The sequence below is a fragment of the Lathyrus oleraceus genome, chromosome 7, assembly GCF_024323335.1.
Source record: "Lathyrus oleraceus cultivar Zhongwan6 chromosome 7, CAAS_Psat_ZW6_1.0, whole genome shotgun sequence".
In the NCBI taxonomy this organism is placed as follows: domain Eukaryota; kingdom Viridiplantae; phylum Streptophyta; class Magnoliopsida; order Fabales; family Fabaceae; genus Lathyrus; species Lathyrus oleraceus.
In genome coordinates, this window is record NC_066585.1 from 121309042 (window position 1) to 121328358 (window position 19317).

The 19317-nt window shown below is 44.0% G+C and overlaps 2 protein-coding genes across 2 annotated transcripts; one reads left to right on the plus strand and one right to left on the minus strand.

Annotated features, from left to right (window-relative positions):
- Window positions 1–2901: 2901 nt before the first annotated feature.
- On the plus strand, window positions 2902–5060 carry LOC127107485 (ATP synthase subunit a). The gene has a single exon (XM_051044768.1). It carries the CDS (start codon window positions 3598–3600, stop codon window positions 4459–4461), a length of 864 nt encoding a protein of 287 aa, XP_050900725.1. The 5' UTR covers window positions 2902–3597; the 3' UTR covers window positions 4462–5060.
- Window positions 5061–13419: 8359 nt separating this feature from the next.
- On the minus strand, window positions 13420–17131 carry LOC127107486 (NADH dehydrogenase [ubiquinone] iron-sulfur protein 3). The gene has a single exon (XM_051044769.1). It carries the CDS (start codon window positions 14121–14123, stop codon window positions 13461–13463), a length of 663 nt encoding a protein of 220 aa, XP_050900726.1. The 5' UTR covers window positions 14124–17131; the 3' UTR covers window positions 13420–13460.
- Window positions 17132–19317: the final 2186 nt, after the last annotated feature.

Below are 19317 nucleotides of genomic sequence, written 5' to 3' on the forward strand. Positions count from 1 at the left end.
GAATCTAGGACATTCTTGGTCAGCTCTCTCATCTTTCACTGCTAGGTCAGCTAGCCTAGTTCGTAGTTGCAGGTGGGAACGTTAAATACTGCCTTCGATCCGTTGACCTGGGCAACCTCGTCCCTCATCGCTTGTTAGAGAGCTATAACTTCACCGGTGAGATTTCCAACCAGGGGAGATCTATTTGATTGGGAAGTTCTTAGCGGATATCAAAGGTGCAATCCGCAAATCGCATGTGTTAAGTATGGCATTTCACCGATGCTTCGATCACTTCCTATAGATACCGCCTAGCTTGAAAGAGAAAGAGATCACAGGCATGTGGTGAAGCATACCGAGAGAAAAAGCAGTGAAATAAACCATATCGAGCACAGGTCTCACTCTACAAGTTCAGTTCGATGAGCTCCTAGCGGACCTGTGCCTACTATCTACTTAGTGTGCTAGGGCAAGCTGAGCAGTTCTCACTGTGTCCGGTGACCAACAAAGCTTGTGGACTACTACTGGGACGAACTCTTCTACATACTGGTGGGACTATTCACTGACTAACAGATTCGGGGAACGAAGAAGGCCCGATATCTACCTACATCTACAGTCGTAAAAGATAGCGACTTGATTGTACTATAGGCAAAGCCATCCCATATGCCCTTCTTCAGTCATATGATTCACAGTTCAGCCTGCTCAGCCCCAATCAATGCTTTCTTCTTCAGGCTTCAAAGCCTTTTCGTTAGCAATCCCTTCACACCGCCCTCCTCACTCCTCATCAAGCAATGGATGGTAGTAGTGCTGTCAAGTCAAGAGTTCAGACCGTCGAATGAATTGAGGCCTGGTGGGAGGACTTGTGTTACGATGCAGCTGGCACCTTTGAGGTCTCGTTGCAGAGTAGGCAGACACTCTTGCGTGCACTGTACACGGTTGGCGCGGTTGTGATAACTTAATGGAACTTTTGAGTAGAATTCCGAGGTGTGGAAAAGTGGAGTAGTGACTTTGTGGTCCCCGATTGGTACAAGAGTCAGATGGTTAATCTTGTCAGTAAGGGCAAAGTTCGGATTGAGCTTATGGTAACAGGGGGGCAAGAGTGTTACTGTAACACTTGGAACTTCAATCTTGGCTGGTCTGTCTATTCAAACCAGTACTCGAGAGAAGGGACTCAAAGCGCTGTTCTCCTAGGGCTGACTCAACTATAATTTTATGGAAGGAAGTACTCGATCACTTATAGCTGGATTTGATCCATCAATGGAAGCTCGATTGTATCGCAGGTTGGTATGTGCCGCTTTATCCTTCCAAAGGAACATTGAACGAAGGGCTCATCTATAGAAAGCAAGCTATAGCTATGGGAATAAGTCATGTCCTAAGCCTAAGGTTTTGGGCACCGTAGTCTCATCTATATCGATGGCATTAAAAAGGGGATTTCCTTCTTTGCCACATCTTTATTCTCTTAATAAATTCCCTATTCAGGGTTTCCTGCTCCTCAGTGAACCGGATCAACCACGACGGCAGGGTCTACTTCTACTGGTCTTGGATTCTCCCTGCATACATCATCATCAACGACTAAAAAGAAGGCTTATACTTTTATCTCCTCTGAATCTGCAATGCTGTAATCTGCATCTCCCTTAGTCTTTTCACTTCCACCTAACCTAGAACCTAGGATAGTTAGAGGTTTAGGATCAAGCCCAGCCTCAGCTATGGTCTCCCCGCAACAGTTCTCGATGAGCCGCAACCTCAGCATCAAAGAGGTTCTCACTCCCTTCCAACAAAGAAAGTTCAGCTTGATCAGAAACAGACCCAACAAGATCACCTTGGGACTGACCAGACCGAAACGGGTCAGAAGTGGAAACTCTTTACTCGCTGGAAAGAGCGAGTAGTAACAACAGGAGCTTGGAAAAAATCCTCGATGGAAACATCTGGGGATAAAGCAGTAGCGTAATACCACCTGACGTACTTGAGCCAGGCTTCAGTCCAAGATCTTAGAAGTGTCATATCCTCTAAGTACTCAAAAGTATCAGACTTATAAGTACTCGTTGGAGGCACCACAAGATCCTTAGGTCTGAAAGCTTGTTGAAGCTTCCAGATCAATCGACCTTTTAAATAAGGGTCGACAGGACAGCACTGGCCAAGCCACAACTCGAAAGGTAGCTTAGCCTTTAACCAAATCGCCTTCAGCCGTAAGACTGTAGACGACTTAGTGTGGTTAAGTTTACCAAGAAGCCTATAACCAATACCATACAATCGACATAGAGTGGAAAACCTCTGTATCTTATAGAGATGACAAAGGGAATACCATAAATGTATTGTATGGGAATTAGCCAGGTTTCGAAGAGAGGGGATAAATCCACTGTTAAATTCTTACACCTAAACTTCTTAGCAAACTCAGCGCCACCCACATCTGAGACTAAAGACTTAGGAAGTGATATAGTCACACCTAAATCCTTAAGTGTAGATAGGTAGACTTCTGCGACCTTTGAGTCGGCGATACAAATATCGTCGCCAAGGATAGCATACTTATCAAAGCGCTTCCCCGGATATATCTTCTCCGCACACCACCAAATGGTGGGACAGTGTAAAGAGCGGCCAAGAAGCGAGATATCCAAGAGGTTGCCCTGATCCTTGGGCTGATAGTCAAGTAATTTGCTCTTGAATGACAGGTCTACTCTCGGATACAAAGGTTCTATGTTCAAGCAATTGGGCCAACTTTCATTGGATCCTTCCGAAGTAGGCGAAGGTCGAGTTGCTGACCTGAACGGGCTCTTTTTGGTAAGTCTTCTCGGAGTAAGAACCTTTCTTTTTGAGCCGGCGCGGAGACCTATGGTCTCCATTCCGCCTTATCTTTGCTCTCTGTCGGTGTGAAGTTGCTAGCATAATATGGTAAGCAGCGGGCTTTCTATCCTCAGAGGTTCCGGTCACGCTAGTCTAGAACATCTTCCGACCGTTGGCTGCTTGCTCTCTGGACTCCTGGAGCTACTTCCTTTGAGTTGCATCGAAGAGAGTCTCTTATAAGCAAGTTCCTGTCAAAGGGAATCATTATTCGTAAGTTCCCGTGTGTAAAAGTTGCCTATTCAAATAAAAAGGGCGAAAACAAACCTCTTGCTCTATCTTGCGTCCCTCCATCCCAGATCTCTAGGAACAGGGCTGACAGCAACACCATTAATCGAACGAGTCGGAGAATCTCACATGGTGCCGTTCTAACTCGTTACGCACGCAATTGACGTAGCAGACCTCTTGCATGATTGTTTCAATCAATGATGTATTCAATCAAGACAAGAAAGATACGTCGTAATAAGATCAGGTTACATAAAGGGTCTGTGAGGGAACATCAAGAAAGAGGATCAGACCAAGTGCGAGATTGGATCAAAAATAGCGTATGAAAGGATTATGGTCTTTCTAGTACAGTACGATCGATCAAGTCATTCAGTAAAGTCTCTTCGCGTTGTGTTTATGGAATTCTATTAGAGCGGGTAGTTGATATTGCTCCCGATAAATTCTTTCCTTTTTCGTTTGTGCATCTTTCTCCCTTGCATTTCTGGATCAACCAACCGGCTATTTCCTTTTCGACAAGTCTTTTCTCATTGCTTAAAGTAAAGCAGAATTTTAACTTAACTCGCCATGAACTTGTACTTCCAGTTAGACTTATACTTATACAACGACAACTTATACTTATACTTAGAGTCGGGGGTGGTTCCCAGCCCTCTTGAACAATTTGAGATAATCCCTTTTCTTCCTATGAAGATAGGTGACTTGTATTTCTCATTCACAAATCCCTCTTTGTTTATGCTGCTCACTCTCAGTTTGGTCTTACTGCTGGTTCATTTTGTTACTAAAAAGGGAGGAGGAAAGTCAGTACCCAATGCTTGGCAATCCTTGGTAGAGCTTATTTATGATTTCGTGCCGAACCTGGTAAACGAACAAATAGGTGGTCTTTCCGGAAATGTGAAACAACAGTTTTTCCCTTGCATCTTTGTCACTTTTACTTTTTTGTTATTTTGTAATCTTCAGGGTATGATACCTTATAGCTTCACAGTTACAAGTCATTTTCTCATTACTTTGGGTCTCTCATTTTCTATTTTTATTGGCATTACTATAGTGGGATTTCAAAGAAATGGGCTTCATTTTTTAAGCTTCTTATTACCCGCAGGAGTCCCACTGCCGTTAGCGCCTTTTTTAGTACTCCTTGAGCTAATCTCTTATTGTTTTCGCGCATTAAGCTTAGGAATACGTTTATTTGCTAATATGATGGCCGGTCATAGTTTAGTAAAGATTTTAAGTGGGTTCGCTTGGACTATGCTATGTATGAATGATCTTTTATATTTCATAGGAGATCTTGGTCCTTTATTTATAGTTCTTGCATTAACCGGTCCGGAATTAGGTGTAGCTATATCACAAGCTCATGTTTCTACGATCTCAATCTGTATTTACTTGAATGATGCTACAAATCTCCATCAAACTTGCTTGTTATTTATTTATAATTGAACAAAAGCGGGGATAGAAGTTTCTCGAGCTAGGGTAAGTTCAGCCAATCGCTCCGGGTTCTTTCACTCACAGAAGACCAAGCCTTGCTACTTGAATAACAGGTAATCAGACTTTAGCCTTTCCGTAGTCCCATAATTTTAATTCAGGGGATGACCCTGAGGAAGAAGCCGAAGGCATACCCAGAGAAAGGAAGCATGCTATAATTAGGGTATCACCTATCGATGGGAAGCCAGCCAACCCCTCTCCTTTTATAATGTCGAGCTACTTCATACCTTGTTCTATCAACAACACGCTACTTCGTTCCTCTCCTTATCAGTCGAGTATCTCCGCTCCTGACTCTAACAAGTATGCTTCTAAACTCCAAGCTCTAAAGAACCTGCAATTAAACATACCTGTCCCTTATTCTATCAAACAAGCTTAAATCCCTCTCCTTATAGAAATGCAACTACGTTCCTTTAGCGGTTAAGTAGGATTTATTCATAATAGAAGGGATAGGTTTTAGTCCTGGTTCAAGGTGTGAAGAGAGAGGCTGTCCCAAAAGGACAGGTACAAGACGAAGTGGCAGAAAGATAGAAGTATTGCACCCTTCAATGCCTTTTCATGCTGATTGGGTAGAAGAAGTAAGATAGAAGGACTAGTCCCTTAGGGAATGATCTTATCTGGCTTTAGACTCCTTTCAACGACACAAGGGACATCAGGACGCTAACTTTATTGCGAGCAAAAATAAAGATTATATTTTCCCTCTTTTCTACAGGGGAATGACCGTCACAAGTTAAATGAAAGGAATTCCGCTTTAACTTCGCAATCTGGGAACTACATTCATAAGCAGTTGAAGTGACTATAGCAGGAATTAATTTTTAAAATTGAAATAGGCTCCTCCCCGAATATGCCTTAGGAAAGTCAAAGGAGGGGTTCAAAGTGAAGAATTGGGGCACTACTATATTCCCCCTCTTCTTACTGAGGAAGAACATATTTAAGGAAGCCGACTCTCGTTCTTTATCTACGGGAATATGAAAAGTAGACCTGTCGCGCTTCGAAGAAAGGTAGTTCCCTGGGGTCTGTCTATCTTACTATATATACGATGCACCTAGGTTTCCAGACGTTCAGACTGAAGTCTGATAAGGCAAGAAGCATTTTCTCTAAAAGTGATAACCTTTTTGTTGTCCCACCAGATTTATAGTGGAAATATTGGAGGCGACATGGGGTTCATTGAGGATTTTGAGTAAGGCATTCCTGTGAGCTTCTGATGCTATCAGGAGACCTAAGATAGACTGGCATCTTATTGAGTTGTTCAACCACACTGAATTCACTGTTCTTGATGATCCTCAAGAATTCCGTTATTTATTTCTTCCTCTGCTGCTTGACAGGTAAAATATCTCCCATTTTATCCTTTCTTTTCTTCCTTCTTAGTTCCAACTCTTCTGGAGTATAACATCTTCCAGAACGAGTCATTCCTCCAATTTCTGCCACCTACCTCGGGCTCTTTTCCCCTTGTTCGGTAGTAGCCTCGATGCCGTAATTCCAAGGCACAGCATGATTTCCCGTGTTAGGTTCCAGGAGGCTTATAGTGATGGGTCCCTTCGAGGGTGGATAGGTGATAACCATCGGTTTTGGGATGGGTCTTAGTGTCAGGATTTTCGGAACCTTTGGTGCGAAAAATGATGCGCTTGGAATGGTGATAACAAGGGGCTGCGGTTGTGATGGAACTGGTACTAGGTAGGTGGATCGAGGGGCTTGGTAGGACGTAGGCCTATTTTGTGCATTCTTAACGATCTGGGATATAACGTTGTGCAGATCAGGGCTATTCCTGTGTTGAGGCCGGATCGGAGGTTATATCATGTTAATCTCTGTGCAATCCGCGTCTTTCACCTTAGGCCAAACGAGACTATCTTTGAGTGAAATGGGTGGTTGTATCTGGGACGTCTTTCTCTTCTTGCATAGACTACTACTCTCTGATTCATCCTGCAATGAAGGGCATGGATTCTTCAAAGCGTAATACGCATTCCTCCCTCGCATCAGAGTAGAATAGATGCCCCTCACTAGCAGCAGTTTCTCTCACATACATATCCCTACCCGGACCTGGGGAGCCAAGCCGTATCAACAATCAACAGCAGACCTAAGATCTCGGAGCACATAGAGGATCCCCGGCAATAACTCTCCTTTGACACATAGGCGCTATCAGCCCTTCTCTTATGCCGGGTCTGGGGGAGGAGGGATTTTTTCTGCCTGGAGCGAGCCAGGTCTGGGATCTTTCCCATAGCCTTCTTTCTGTGAACCTGAGCTAATTCTTTTCTCTATTGTACCTAAATCTTCAACGTTTCAAAAAGTCATCTTTCTGAGTGCGCTTGACCGCCTTACTTTACTCGCGGTACACTTACAATATTCCGCAGAGGTTGGCAAGAGCTTATTTCACAGCAAGACTTAATGGAATTAGCCTCGTAGAACTGAACTACCTTGATCTAAATCTCTGGAACTCACAGAAGACCAAGGCACATCCACTCTAAATTCAGCATAAGCTTGGGATCTTTCTTTCCTCAAAGCTAAAGCCCTTGAAGCCAGGTCTTTCTTCTTTAAAGCCTGGAGCTGGTGTATGACTTTATTATATCGTAAGTAAGGAAGTTGAGATTGTCAGTTTAATTTCGTGAACCAGCTACCCTTTATCTTCTTCTTCCGTACCTTCTTCTTAGTCTACCTACTCTAGAACCAGGGGGAGACTCCGTGGCTTTATAGTCTTTGCATCCACTTGGCCACTCGAGTCTTGGCTTGGCCACACTCTAATAAGTTCCCATCTCCTTTTTTAATTAAAAAGCTACTGGACTTGGCTTCTTTCCTGCACATAGTGTCTGATATTGAATCACATCTGCAGCGCTTACTGATTCAATCACAGAAGAAAAGATCACAGCTGATACGCATTCAATTGCTAACATCACACCGTTTACTGATTAACGTCCGACTACAGCTCGTATGAGTTCTTACGGTTGGGAAGAGTCTCAACTTCAAGGTACTACATACTTGATTAGAGAAGGAATTTCTTACTTAATGCCATGCTTTACAGACATTCTGACCAAAGCCCCGGATTAGTAACATAGGATTTTTGCTTTTCCGTCCGAATCCCATTCTATGAGGGCCGCCTCACTAGCCTTCCTATAAGGCCTTTAGATTAGAGAGGATTCAAACTCTTCGTCCGTGACTCACTGGCATTTCTTCCAGAATGAAGAGAGAGTAGAGCTATTGAAGCAGAAAGCCTATTAGGCTCGGTACGCTATAAACATCCTGTTGCCATATCTTCAAACCTATTACCGTAGGTCGACTGTCAGTAACCCTCGCTCTTTTTCGTGAAGAGTCAGTATCTAATCCTTCTGCTCTGGAAGTTGATTGAGGACTTCTATTCACTTTGATAGATGGCGTTGGAAGGAGTGGTGTCCAGGATTAATCCCAGTACCACCACACCTCTCCTTGCCCGTGGTTGGTTTAGGCCACGAGCAAAGACCAAGAAGTCTTGACCAGTAAAGCCTCCAGAGACCCGGGTCCCACCTAAACTAAAACTTGAAGTCAGAGCTTTTGGTGGTTTGATCTCACCTTTATGATACTTCATATTGAGATCAAACAAAGGCCACAATATCCCAAACCTTATCAGCTCTTGATTTTAATCCTTTGCTTTCCAAGATGTTAGGACAATTGGGCCTTCAAACCATGATTCAATGGAGGTATCCGGAGAAGAGGACTGGACTGCGTACCAGGCCAAATACTTAAGCCAGGCACGGACGAGCTAGCTGGGCGAAGGGATTCCCGAGTCAAACGACTACCATACATAGCATAGAGCTGGAAGCTGCACTAGTGGACAGAGAAGACTGGACGTGAACACGAAACTGTACAGGAATAAGAATCGCCCCACTTTCCCTCTTTGAAAGAGCATAGCCCTGTAACCCCTAAAAAGAAAGAGGAAGAGAGTGTAATGCCATAAAATTTTAGATATCCTTTATAATTCTGATTACTCTAAAGAAGCGCGAGCGCTGGGCTTTTCGTGATAAAAAAACTATCCTAAACTCTCTTCTTCCGGGGATTCGGGTTAGTTGTTGACTTACAAAGAAAGGCAGATCGATTAAGATCTTCATCTTTATATGGCATTCTAACTCTAACGATTAACGATCATAATCCTTTTATCAGGGTGCTCTTCACATTCATTCATCAGCCTGCTTCAAAATCCCTTTGCGTGCACCTTTCTACTAGTCTCACTTGAAATGAAGTTCTTCCCATTCCCCTGGGGTAAATTCCTTGGAAAAGACGCTTGAGCAGCCAGCCTTCTTGCCCAGGTCTTGGGCTAGGCTAGGAGATTGGAAGCCTCAATTCAAGTCGAGCAGCAGCTTTTCTACACTCAAAGGGAACCCGGCATCCCATTAACTGAGACTTCCTATGCATAGCTGTAGCTTTTCGTCATACCCAAAGGCTACTTAGTGCCTCCACCAACCCAACTGGGAAGCTAGAGTATGAGTCAAAAAGCCCACATACACCTCCCTATATAGAGAATATAAGTCTTTAATAGGGCTACAAGGGAGAGTGTGGTCAAGGGGCTGTGGGCGAGCTTGGCCTTCGTCGGGAACAGATTGTGCCCATGATTGGGAAAGCTGCTGAGTTCGCTAGATCAAAAAATTACATTAGAAAAGTAAAAAGTCTCATGAGTCGCTGCGGGCTTATTACGAATTCAATTGTTAACATGAATCGGCCATTGTCTTTTCGGGTTCCCCCACCCAGGTGGGAAATTACTTACTTAGACTATAGCGACCCTAATAAGACATACCCACTTATCCTTAAACGAAAAAGAGGAGCACACCAACTCTATGAAGAATTCCTGGCCTTGTTACAACAATACGCTTAAAATACCCGATTAATGCTGAATTGGGGCAAAGACTAAACCAAACGAGCTCTTTGCGCCCTACGATTGCAACTGTTATGCTTGTTGGGTGGTCCTACTCTTTGAGGAGTATGGGTCGATTTCGCTTGTTTCAAAGTGCACTGACTAGACAAACTAAACGGCACTAAAGCTTTAACCTACCTCATCCACCGCCCTGACGAAATTAAGTAATTCCAGATCAAGTTCGGATCCGTGGAACTACCAAGGAAGAATTGGGCTTTACTGCGCCAATAGCCATCCTCCACTAGATACATCATTCAGAAATCGGGCAGTAGATCGGTGCGCGCAAACATATCTTCTCGGACAGAGGGACCGGAAAGACTTCTACAGGCTTTCTTTTGCCCTTCTTTACCGCTTGGAACTAGATGTAATCGAACTTACACTTTATGAAGGCAACCCAAAGAATAGACTGGTAGGACCCTATTCGCGCGCCTATGGACCAATGTAACCCAACCAGTAACTAGTGCCCCCAATGGACCTCTCCTATGTAACTCCAACTGAAAAGGGGGACGGAATATAAATTTTATATTATGGGCTTGATTGATCATACTTGATGACTGATTGATGGATACCTTTGTTATATAGTTCCGATGAACCCCACGGATGTCGTCTATAGGGGCTACCTGAAGCTATTCTCCGATCGGTACCTATACCCACTATTCATGAACATAGTCGATGTTAAGGTTACTATAGATGGAAATGCTTCCACCTCAGCCCTTCTTTTTTTATTAGTAAAGCGCGTAGAAACCCTCTAACCTAGGTCTCCTGCACTCTTATTTGGTTTAGAATTGGGACAAGCCAAAACCTTCATTATTAGTAAGATAGGTTGCTTTCTTGTCTTGAGGAGTGAATTGCGTAGGCTGAGGGGCTACTAGCGGGATTATTTGGATAGAAGAAGATCTTGGTAAGGTTGAGCAGGGGCTTGCCAGGTATTGACTGACCCCTGAAGTTGAGGTAGAGGCTGTAGGTATTGCTGAGACTGACCTAGCGGAAAGGGATATTTTTCTGGTCTCACCTGAGAATGCTGTAGCGGCACTGGTTGAACCTGCTCTCGCGCCTGAGGCTCTTTGAAGTTGTTGCGGTTGAAGCTGAGTCTGCTGGACTGATTGCTGCTGAAACTGCGAATTCGCCTCTAGACCTGTCTGAGTGGAGGCCGTAGTCTGGTAGTGCTGAACTCTTGATGGTCTCTCTTTTATGAAAGGGATTGCTTTGTGACATGGGTTTACTCTTATTCTCGGAATTTCTTTGAGATTGTGGGCTAGTCTGAATCCTAGATGCAAGCTTCTTAGGTTGAGAAAGGGTGCTAGTCTCTTGTGCTTTCATCTTAACATTCATCAGTGAAGGCTCAAAGATGTCATACATGGGGGACTGCATCTCTCCTGAGTGCAGACCTTTACGTAGACGACTGTGTCAAAGTAGTAAGAAAGGCAGCAATAACGAGAGATGTCTCTCTCTCCCGGGCGCGTATTGCCGAAAAGAAGGTTTTGCTTCAGTTGTGCTACTCTAGACCTGCGGAAGACAGGTGCTGCATGCAAAGGCCTAAGTCCCGCGATGTGCAGAGAGTGTACACCAGTCTGTGCTCGTGCGTCTGGGTGATCCTCAGGTGGAGCCCAGGTGTCAGTGTCAAATGTGTGGCAGAAGCTAAATAGAAAAAAGAAAGGAATTTTGGCGCAAAAGGAAAGAAAGAGGGGGCGATCTCGATAAGCTAAGCAATTGACTCTTTGTTTGCGATTCTTTCAAGGAAGGCTCAGATCCAATATCGGTAGCGGAAGAATTAGACTTGTGTAAGCCTGAGGCCTGGACCAGAAAGTCTAAAATTAAGTATAGGCCGGGGGCAGCAGCAGAAGATTGGACTGGAACCCGAGAAGGACAAAAACTAGATATCTTTTGTGGAAGTTACTTACGATCGGGCTTCACTAATCTGTAGCACCTGAACTCCTGAGCTTGCTTGGGTGAGTGGTGGGATGATAAATGGACTGGTCGACCCTCTCAAAATTTTCCTGTGAATCAAGCCCTTCTTTAAAGAGCCATTTCGGTAGGTTTTAAATTGAGTCATTAGAGGAAAGGAATAGCAGACCGCGGAAAGCAAGCTACTCTCTCTAAACTAAATGGAAAAAGAGCTTATCTTATAGCAGCTCTCTCAGGGAAGCTTCCTTCGGGATTAACCAAACCAATAGGGTAGAGGTGAATCAGCTTTATTTCCTGAGGAGGACGTTTTTATTTATTTTTATTGAGGCTGCCTTCGCACAACCGGCACAGGGTATTCATAGCTGCTGGTCTCGACCGGTTCACTAGAATGGTTGGAGCAACAGGAGCTCCTACTCTCCCTAGAAGCTGATGTTGGTTGTTGGCTAGGCTCAACTTGAACCACCGGGCTTACCCATTTTTAGATCATGCCCCCGTAGTTTTTGGTATTAAAGCCTTCCATTTCTCTGCGACTTCTGGAACGGATGGGACTTTTCCCTCTCCAACTGGACTAGAATAAAGGAGGGTCGGCCCGGCCTGTGATCGTAGTCCGATAGCTATTCCTGCCCCAACTTAACCAATGGGGTCCGGTAGTCAGGGGTAAGAATGAACAGAAGGCGACTAACCAATCTCTCTTTGAAACCAGATGCCCGGAGATGTTTGATTCGTAGGGCTAGGAGATCGGTGAAGAGGGCCGGACAACCAAGCTAAAAGTTCTTCCATTACGGCTACTCCGAAATTTTGCACTACCACCTTATCCATTACTGGAGACGAAAGCTGCTATCCCTAATGCCTTGCCCCTCTCCCTCCAGTCGGGAGCTAAACCCGGGGAGTGAGAAGAGAAGGAAGGGAAGAATCGGCTAGGAAAAAAGAAGATTTAATCGTGTTAATGCTAAAAACTCAAATACCGGGTATTCTCCGACATTTTTAATATCTTATACTTGGTTCGAATCCAATTCCTGGTAAGGAAGGCAAAGATTCTAAAGAAATTCCTGGATGATGAACAAGAAGCACTGCAGCAGCAATAGCAAGTCACTTTGGAACGACCCGGCATCGAGGTCTCTACTCCCCAACCGCACCACCTGGGGAAACCAAGCGAAAGAAGACAAGATCTAATCTCCAAGCACTGTCTTGTGCTCGTCTCGGTGAATGGACACAAAAGAGAGATTTAATATTTTAATGAGAAAGCATTCTGAATCGGCATGAGCAAAAGCCCCCGTAAAAGCTTCAACAGGAAAAGCAGTTCAGCAAGACAATGGAAGCAAAATAAAATTAAAAAAGAATTGGCGGAGAACGGAAGGAATTTACGAACGGTACGACCGGGGAAGCCTGCCTAGCAAAGCCAAGCGTGGAAAGACTACCTAAAGCTAAGACTCCTTTTCGGGTGCTGCCGGTCTGGATTGATGCCTTTCCTTCTTTCCAGGATTAAGGATCTCCCAAAAGAATGAATGACCTCACCTCAGGAACAGTCAATGGGAAATCCCGCCATGCCATCGAGGGGCTAGTGTGACCATCCATAGCATACGACGGGCGAGAGGGGTACGTGGTGGCTCAGTGTGTCTACCAGTTTCAGGTGAGGCTATTCGGAGATCCAGGGCGAGTCCCGATTCCATATATACGGTTAAGCAAGCCCTGCCGCCAGCTTCCACCCAGACGACAAAAAACGTGAGCGCCTGGCGGCTTTGCTTTACTAAAAAAAAAGAATATAAGGCGCGTTAGCGCTTTAGTTTTCCAATAAGGGGCGGAGCGAGCCTAGAATAGCAGCCTATTACGTTTTCAGGCCCCTTTACTTTTTACTTTTAATTTTTAAAATAAAGCGCTAGTGCCCCTAATCCTATAGAGTCAGGCTCTTCTGCTATCAATGAAACCGAAAGAAACACAAAAACCCAGTGCAGTGCGTTTTGTATAGATCGAGAGTTGTAGCTGGATTCTTTACTCATGACATACTGGGAAGAATTGCAGGAAATCGTTCGATAAGACTTCTCACTACTATTTGAAAATGATATCCGACGATCAAGACAATTCCCGCGAACTCTTTCATTTCATATCAGTTTATTCTTCTTCTTACAAAGCAAATAGCATTTCCTATTGATTTGTCCCCTATCCTATAGAGCTGGACCTATTATGATTCTTTCTGAATTATCCGTCGCTTATGCTGTTCCCAAGGACTAGCAAAATCGAAATAGCGAAATTCTTGGGTCATCTCAATGGGTTCAGAAACCACACGTTTCTCTGGATCATCATAGCGTACTTCTACATATCCACTCAGAGGAAGGTCTTTTCGTAATGGATGACCCTCGAAACCATAATCTGTTGATATACGGCGTAGATCCGGATGATTGATGGAAGAAACACCAAACATATCCCAAACTTCTCGCTCCCACCGGCCGGCTGATGGAAATAGACTGACTACCGGAGATATTCGTGTTACTTCGTCTGCACTGGTTTGTATAAGAATGCGTGAGTTATACCGAGTACTCAGTAAATTATAGACCACTTCAAATCTTCGTTTTCGAGAGGGATAATCAACTCCGCAAATATCGATCGAAACTTGAACCCTTGTATAGGTATGCAATTTAAGAAAGCACAAAAATTGAAATAGGTAGTCCGTTTTGGTACCATATCTATTCCCATGTTCCGATCTTTCAAAATAGTAAACCCATTTTCCGGGTAAAGAATACAAACAATATCTTAATAAGAATTGGCTATCCATATAAAGATAACGAATGCTTTCTCCTCGTTCATATTCTTTTCTTGCTCTAAAAAACTCGCGCCAGCTTGGCATGATTATATATTCACAGTAAAAGTTATCCGCTTTGCTTTCTTTTAGCAAAGACTTGTTGTAATGTAAATCGCCGGTTGGGTTTACCAACCAAGAAAGACATGGGATTTGGTGGGCAAAAAACTAGCTTTCTTCTCTCTCTTATGATATTTCTATTGCTTCAACGGCTACTTCTCTTCTCTATATGCAATTACTTGGCGTAACTGAACTCAACTAAGCTTGCATCTTACTTTAAGGTTTTCTAGAACCTAAGACTCTTAGATAGAGAGTTTCAAACCAAATGTGCAATTCCCCTCCCCCGACAATCCGAGTGGGGAACTAAACCAGCAGCGCTACGAACACTTTCAACAGAACGAGACCTGCCCCTATCCTATATAGTAAATTTATAAAAAATATAGAGTTAGCCGGACTTCCCTTTCCTGGGGATTGGTCTCCCTCTCTTAGTAGGAGGTTTACTATGTCCACAACAATTTGTGTAATATAAATTAAAGGCTCGTCGAGACCTCGACGTTTTGGATTTATTCCTAGGTGCAGGCCTGTCCTTCTTCTTATTGCAGTTGATTGAATAAGGCTTCCCCGCTTCGCTTCTTCTTTGTTCATTCGTAAATCGCGTCTTTTTAAGCCAGGTCAAAACGATTCGATTTTGATCTGAGTCTACGGAGATAAATCGCTCTTTAAGCGAAAATCCCCGGTTTTCTAAAACCTTCTCGTGATGATCTCACTCCACGGAGGGAAAAGGTTTGTTAATTCATTCAAAAGACGGGCTTTCCTAGCTCATATAGTGGAAAGCGCCCTTCCCACATCGATCCCTCGAGGTGGAAGAATGATGAAACCTGCCAAGTAATATAGTAGTCATGCCCTTCCTAATCCTCTATCGAAGGAAACCCCTCCGAGGGTGAAAGAGGTGGCTAACTTTCCTTGCCCCAGGGAGCTTCTTTGTTTATGTAACTAAGCGGGCAGGTCTCTGGAGTGTGCTTCTATCGCCCGAGCAAGAGAAGGGCTGCAGATGAGCTATCAAGTCGTGCATTTCTCCCGAAAGTGAGGAGAATGCCCCGGATATCCTCATAGGTGTCGGGTTTACCAGGCTAAGGTAACTAGAAAATTGTAGTTAGCGGGTTTCCCTCCTTCCATAGCATCTTGCTTTCCTTGGTAACTATTCGACAGACGAAACCCCTCGGTTTTCTTCTTATCTTAAAGTAGCTTTCCTTTCGGGTTTGACCAAGATTCTTCCCTAGGGTGCTAGTTTGTTTATGTCACTAAGCGTGATAGCTTAACCGCGCTTCTAGCTCTATCTCTAAAAGGAATTCTTAAACCGGCCATGCCAGACAAGTACTGGTTTAAGTTCCGCCATCCCCTCTCCCAGTTGCTATGAATCGAGAGAGCCCAGTCGCTCCTCCTGCCTAAGGGCATAAATAGAGGCATCACTCGAGTTATACCTCTTCTAGTAGATCCAATCCAGACAGATCTAGTATACGTACAAGAATCAGAAGGGGTCTTATCCCTAGGTGAGGGGATTGTGCTACTTGCTTTTCTCTTAGTTGAATTATGGGTCTTTCTCTTTTTCTTTCCTTTCTTGTTCCGTCCTGCGCTAAGCAAGCGAGTCTTTCATTCCTTGCTCAAGTAAGTGAGGACAAGCCCCTTTCGTTTATCCGGATCTCCCTATCCGGGGACTTATCCAACAACCTCTTCTGGTAAACAATCTCTTATGTACTCAGACGGGCCGCTCTACTCCCTGTGTTCTTTCAACGTAGCAAGGAGGCCGGCGGAGAATGCCAAGTCGGTCATTCACACTCAGTCAGAGTCCAATTTCCTAGCGGAAGAAAGCCAAAAGGGAAGTTCTGCGTCCTCACCTTTCAATCGAGCAACTGCGTTTCTTCGTCTTAGGCCTCCAACAGAGGTGTATTTCCTTTCAAAGTAAAAGAATTGATTGAGGGGATTATCTCTCTTTTTTATACAAAAGGGCCGGGCATGGTTCACCAGGCGTACTAATTTCATTCGATAGAATGATGATAATTTTTATCGACCCTCACTCACTAGGGGAAGCGCGGACGAGTGGAAGACTTGGGTGTACGTAGTTCAGAAGACTATCTGCTTAAAAAACGACTCTTCCTCTTTAACTTCTTATTGTTTAGTTAGTTCAGTAGCTCTTTCAGTTCGAACTTGCCGTTCCGAGTTGCTTCTCTCTGTTTCTGTGGTTAGTGAGTTATGGAGTTGGAGCAGTTATTCATTCTTTCTTGAGTTCTAGTTTTTAGAGCTGTGTGACTAGCTTCCATGAGCGGATAGGATCCTCTTCTAGGGCTCGTTTCGGAGTTAAACGAACGTTGTTCTTAAATAAATTATTCCCCGAGTTAGACTTTTTAAGAGATGGGTGAATAGACACCAGTGGAATACCTAAAAAGAGAGCCGAAGGAAGAGAACTAGAGAGCTGGAGGGAGGGAAGGAATAAAATCCTCGATTCAAGACAGTATAAGATCCTAGAGTCTTTTTCGAATGCCCTTAATTTCACTGAGATCACCAATTAAGATTTCGCTTATGGTAAAGGTTGCTAAGCGAAAGCCTCTCTGCAATGAGGGAAAGCCACAGAAGCTGGCCTTACAAGATAGGGGGGCTGTCCAAAAAAGGAGATTCTTTGAGTTCATACCCAGTAGAAAGAAGGGCAGCTGCTAAGATCCCCGAGATTGGCTAGATGGGAGTAGCTCATGCCCGGCTCGGGAAATGATGTTTGATAAGATGGATTCGTTCGTGAAAGAAAAAAAATGCAATGGTGGGAAATGAATAGAAATGGCCGGTATGTTTTAGTCTTTCCCCTAATGAGGTGCCGACATCTGTGTTAGTTCCTAGGAGTGATGTTACAACATCCCTTAGTAAGAGCATCCGAGATAGCCAAAGATCCGAAGGAGAAGCAAGAACAAAGGTGGTAGCACATTAGAATAATAAGAATTCAAATAAAATCCAGCTTAAAGCGCTCAAGGAACCCTATTTCATTTCGAGATCCCTACCCCACAGATTGAGACCGAGTTCCAGTTCCATTTTAATAATTTTTTTCTAAACCAGCATCAGTGACTATCTAAGCACCACCATAAAATTACGGAACAAACTGTAGTTTGCGGCAGTTACTGTTTTTATAGCCATAGTCTTTCTTTGGTTCGAAAGCGAGATTGAGATCTATATTTTATATAAACCTCTGACGGAACGGAATGCAACTTTTTCCTATTGATCCAGTTTACATTGACTCAGTCAGTAGTTGGCCGTTGATTTCATTTAGTTGACCGAGAATCAGGAGCAGCACCATAAGGGGGAGGCAGCATCTGAGCTAGTTTCATCTGTCGATTGAGTTGAATCAGCAACAGAGCCGGTAGCCTCACCAATCTATATAGTTCTTTCTCAACCATCAGTCTTTGTAGATTTATTCCTTTCGTGCGTTCTTTTGATCTAGCCATAGTGACTCTCTATCCGTTGTGGGAGTGTTTAGGCGGGGCCTAAGAATGAATGATTTACGCGCTCCTTCGTTCATAGCACGGAGTGAGATGTCTATGTTCCCACCAGAACCTACGTACGTGTCAATCAAGGCCTTTTTTATTTTTGCCTATGATGCCATGCCTGCTGTTACTTCACTCGGTCAATGGGGATAAACCACTGTATCTCGCTTTTTTTGATGCTACTTAGACTTGAATCAACCAACCGGATCTGTTCGATCTCCTGCGGCGAGTGCTGCTTCTTTGACCTGTGCTTCCTACGCCTTTGCCCGTGGGTCAATTGGTCTTGGTTTTGGCACTCTAAGAGAGAGGAGGGGGGATACCGTAAATCCACTCTGCTACAGGCTATTCAGCTAACCTTTTAGAAAAATGTCTTAACTAAAATAAATAAGAGAAGAAAGCCTCAGAACGAAAGAAGGATAAAGCAGAACTTGCGTAAGATAGAAAGATCTATTATCCCATTTCTTGCCTAAAAAAGGGGACCTACTCTCTTTTCTAAATCCAATCAATAGCCCGTTCCAGTCTAACGAGATTCCTCCCTTTCACCTTTCAGTCGATTAAGCAATTGATCCAGTCGTTGACGTTGCAGGTGATTCTTATGATTCCCGTCCCGGCCACCACCTTTTTATTTCAAAACTGGATCCATAATTATGGCCGGTTAGCTACTGAGATAGCGTGGCTATTGATGGGTGTTGAATGATTCTTGATAACGTGGTTTAGAGCTAACATAGATTCAGTTGGGGTAGAGGTCTTGTAGAGCCTGATTGACTAGTTTCCCTGATGAAGAAGAAAAGAACTCGACTTTGCCAAAGACATATGAGGCATACTCATCTGAATCTTCGGGCCCAGAAGTCTATACTACCTCCTAAATAGGACTCATTTGGTTAAGCAGTAGATCCAGCTTATGACTCTATTAGATAGACGATGCTCAGATAATCCAGTTCTCTAACGTTAACTAAGAATACTATAAGAGAGAGGAGAAGTCGACTCATGTACTCTATCTACGAAACCTGCCGTGCCTTTATCGTTGGGGATAATATTCTTGATGGCGAGTGGTTGAGTATATAAGAGAAAGGCAGCTTTTAGGAGTGATCTTTCTTTACTTCGGAGTAGAATAGGTGCAAGGGGGGATTACTCTTAACTAACTAAGCCTAAAGGCTATCCAGCTTAAGGATTAAATTATTTAGACGGGAATACCCCGTCCGTCGGTAGCAAAGGCAGAAGGAAAAGGCAGGAATGCACCTTAAGGGGGAGTTCCTGGGTCACGAGCTGGGCTTGCACCAGCGCTTTCCAGATGCATGGTCCGGATTTATTTCTGATCGTTTGATAACTCGGTTCGTCCTCGACAAAAGGCAAGACTAATGAAGACTACATCCGGGGGGAGAAGGGGTTTTTCTCCCAAAGTCCGTCGGGCCGACGACAACCCGCGGCAACCATACCAAGACCTAACGAGATATTTTTCTCTCTCCCTCCGTTTTTGGCGCCAAAAACCAACCTGTCAGCCCGGCCAGGGCGCACGGAGGTGTGTCCCGGAAAAAAAAAATATACCAATCCCGATCCATTAGGTTCTTCGATGTGTTCGTTTAAAAAGTAAGTCAGTCCCTTTGATCTTTCTCCCAATCGGCAATTCTCACAGCTAACTCGATGTGGAGTTTGGAATTCCTAAACTAATCTTTATGTTCGACCATATCTTCTAGAATGTTAAGGATTCTGAGTCGCTT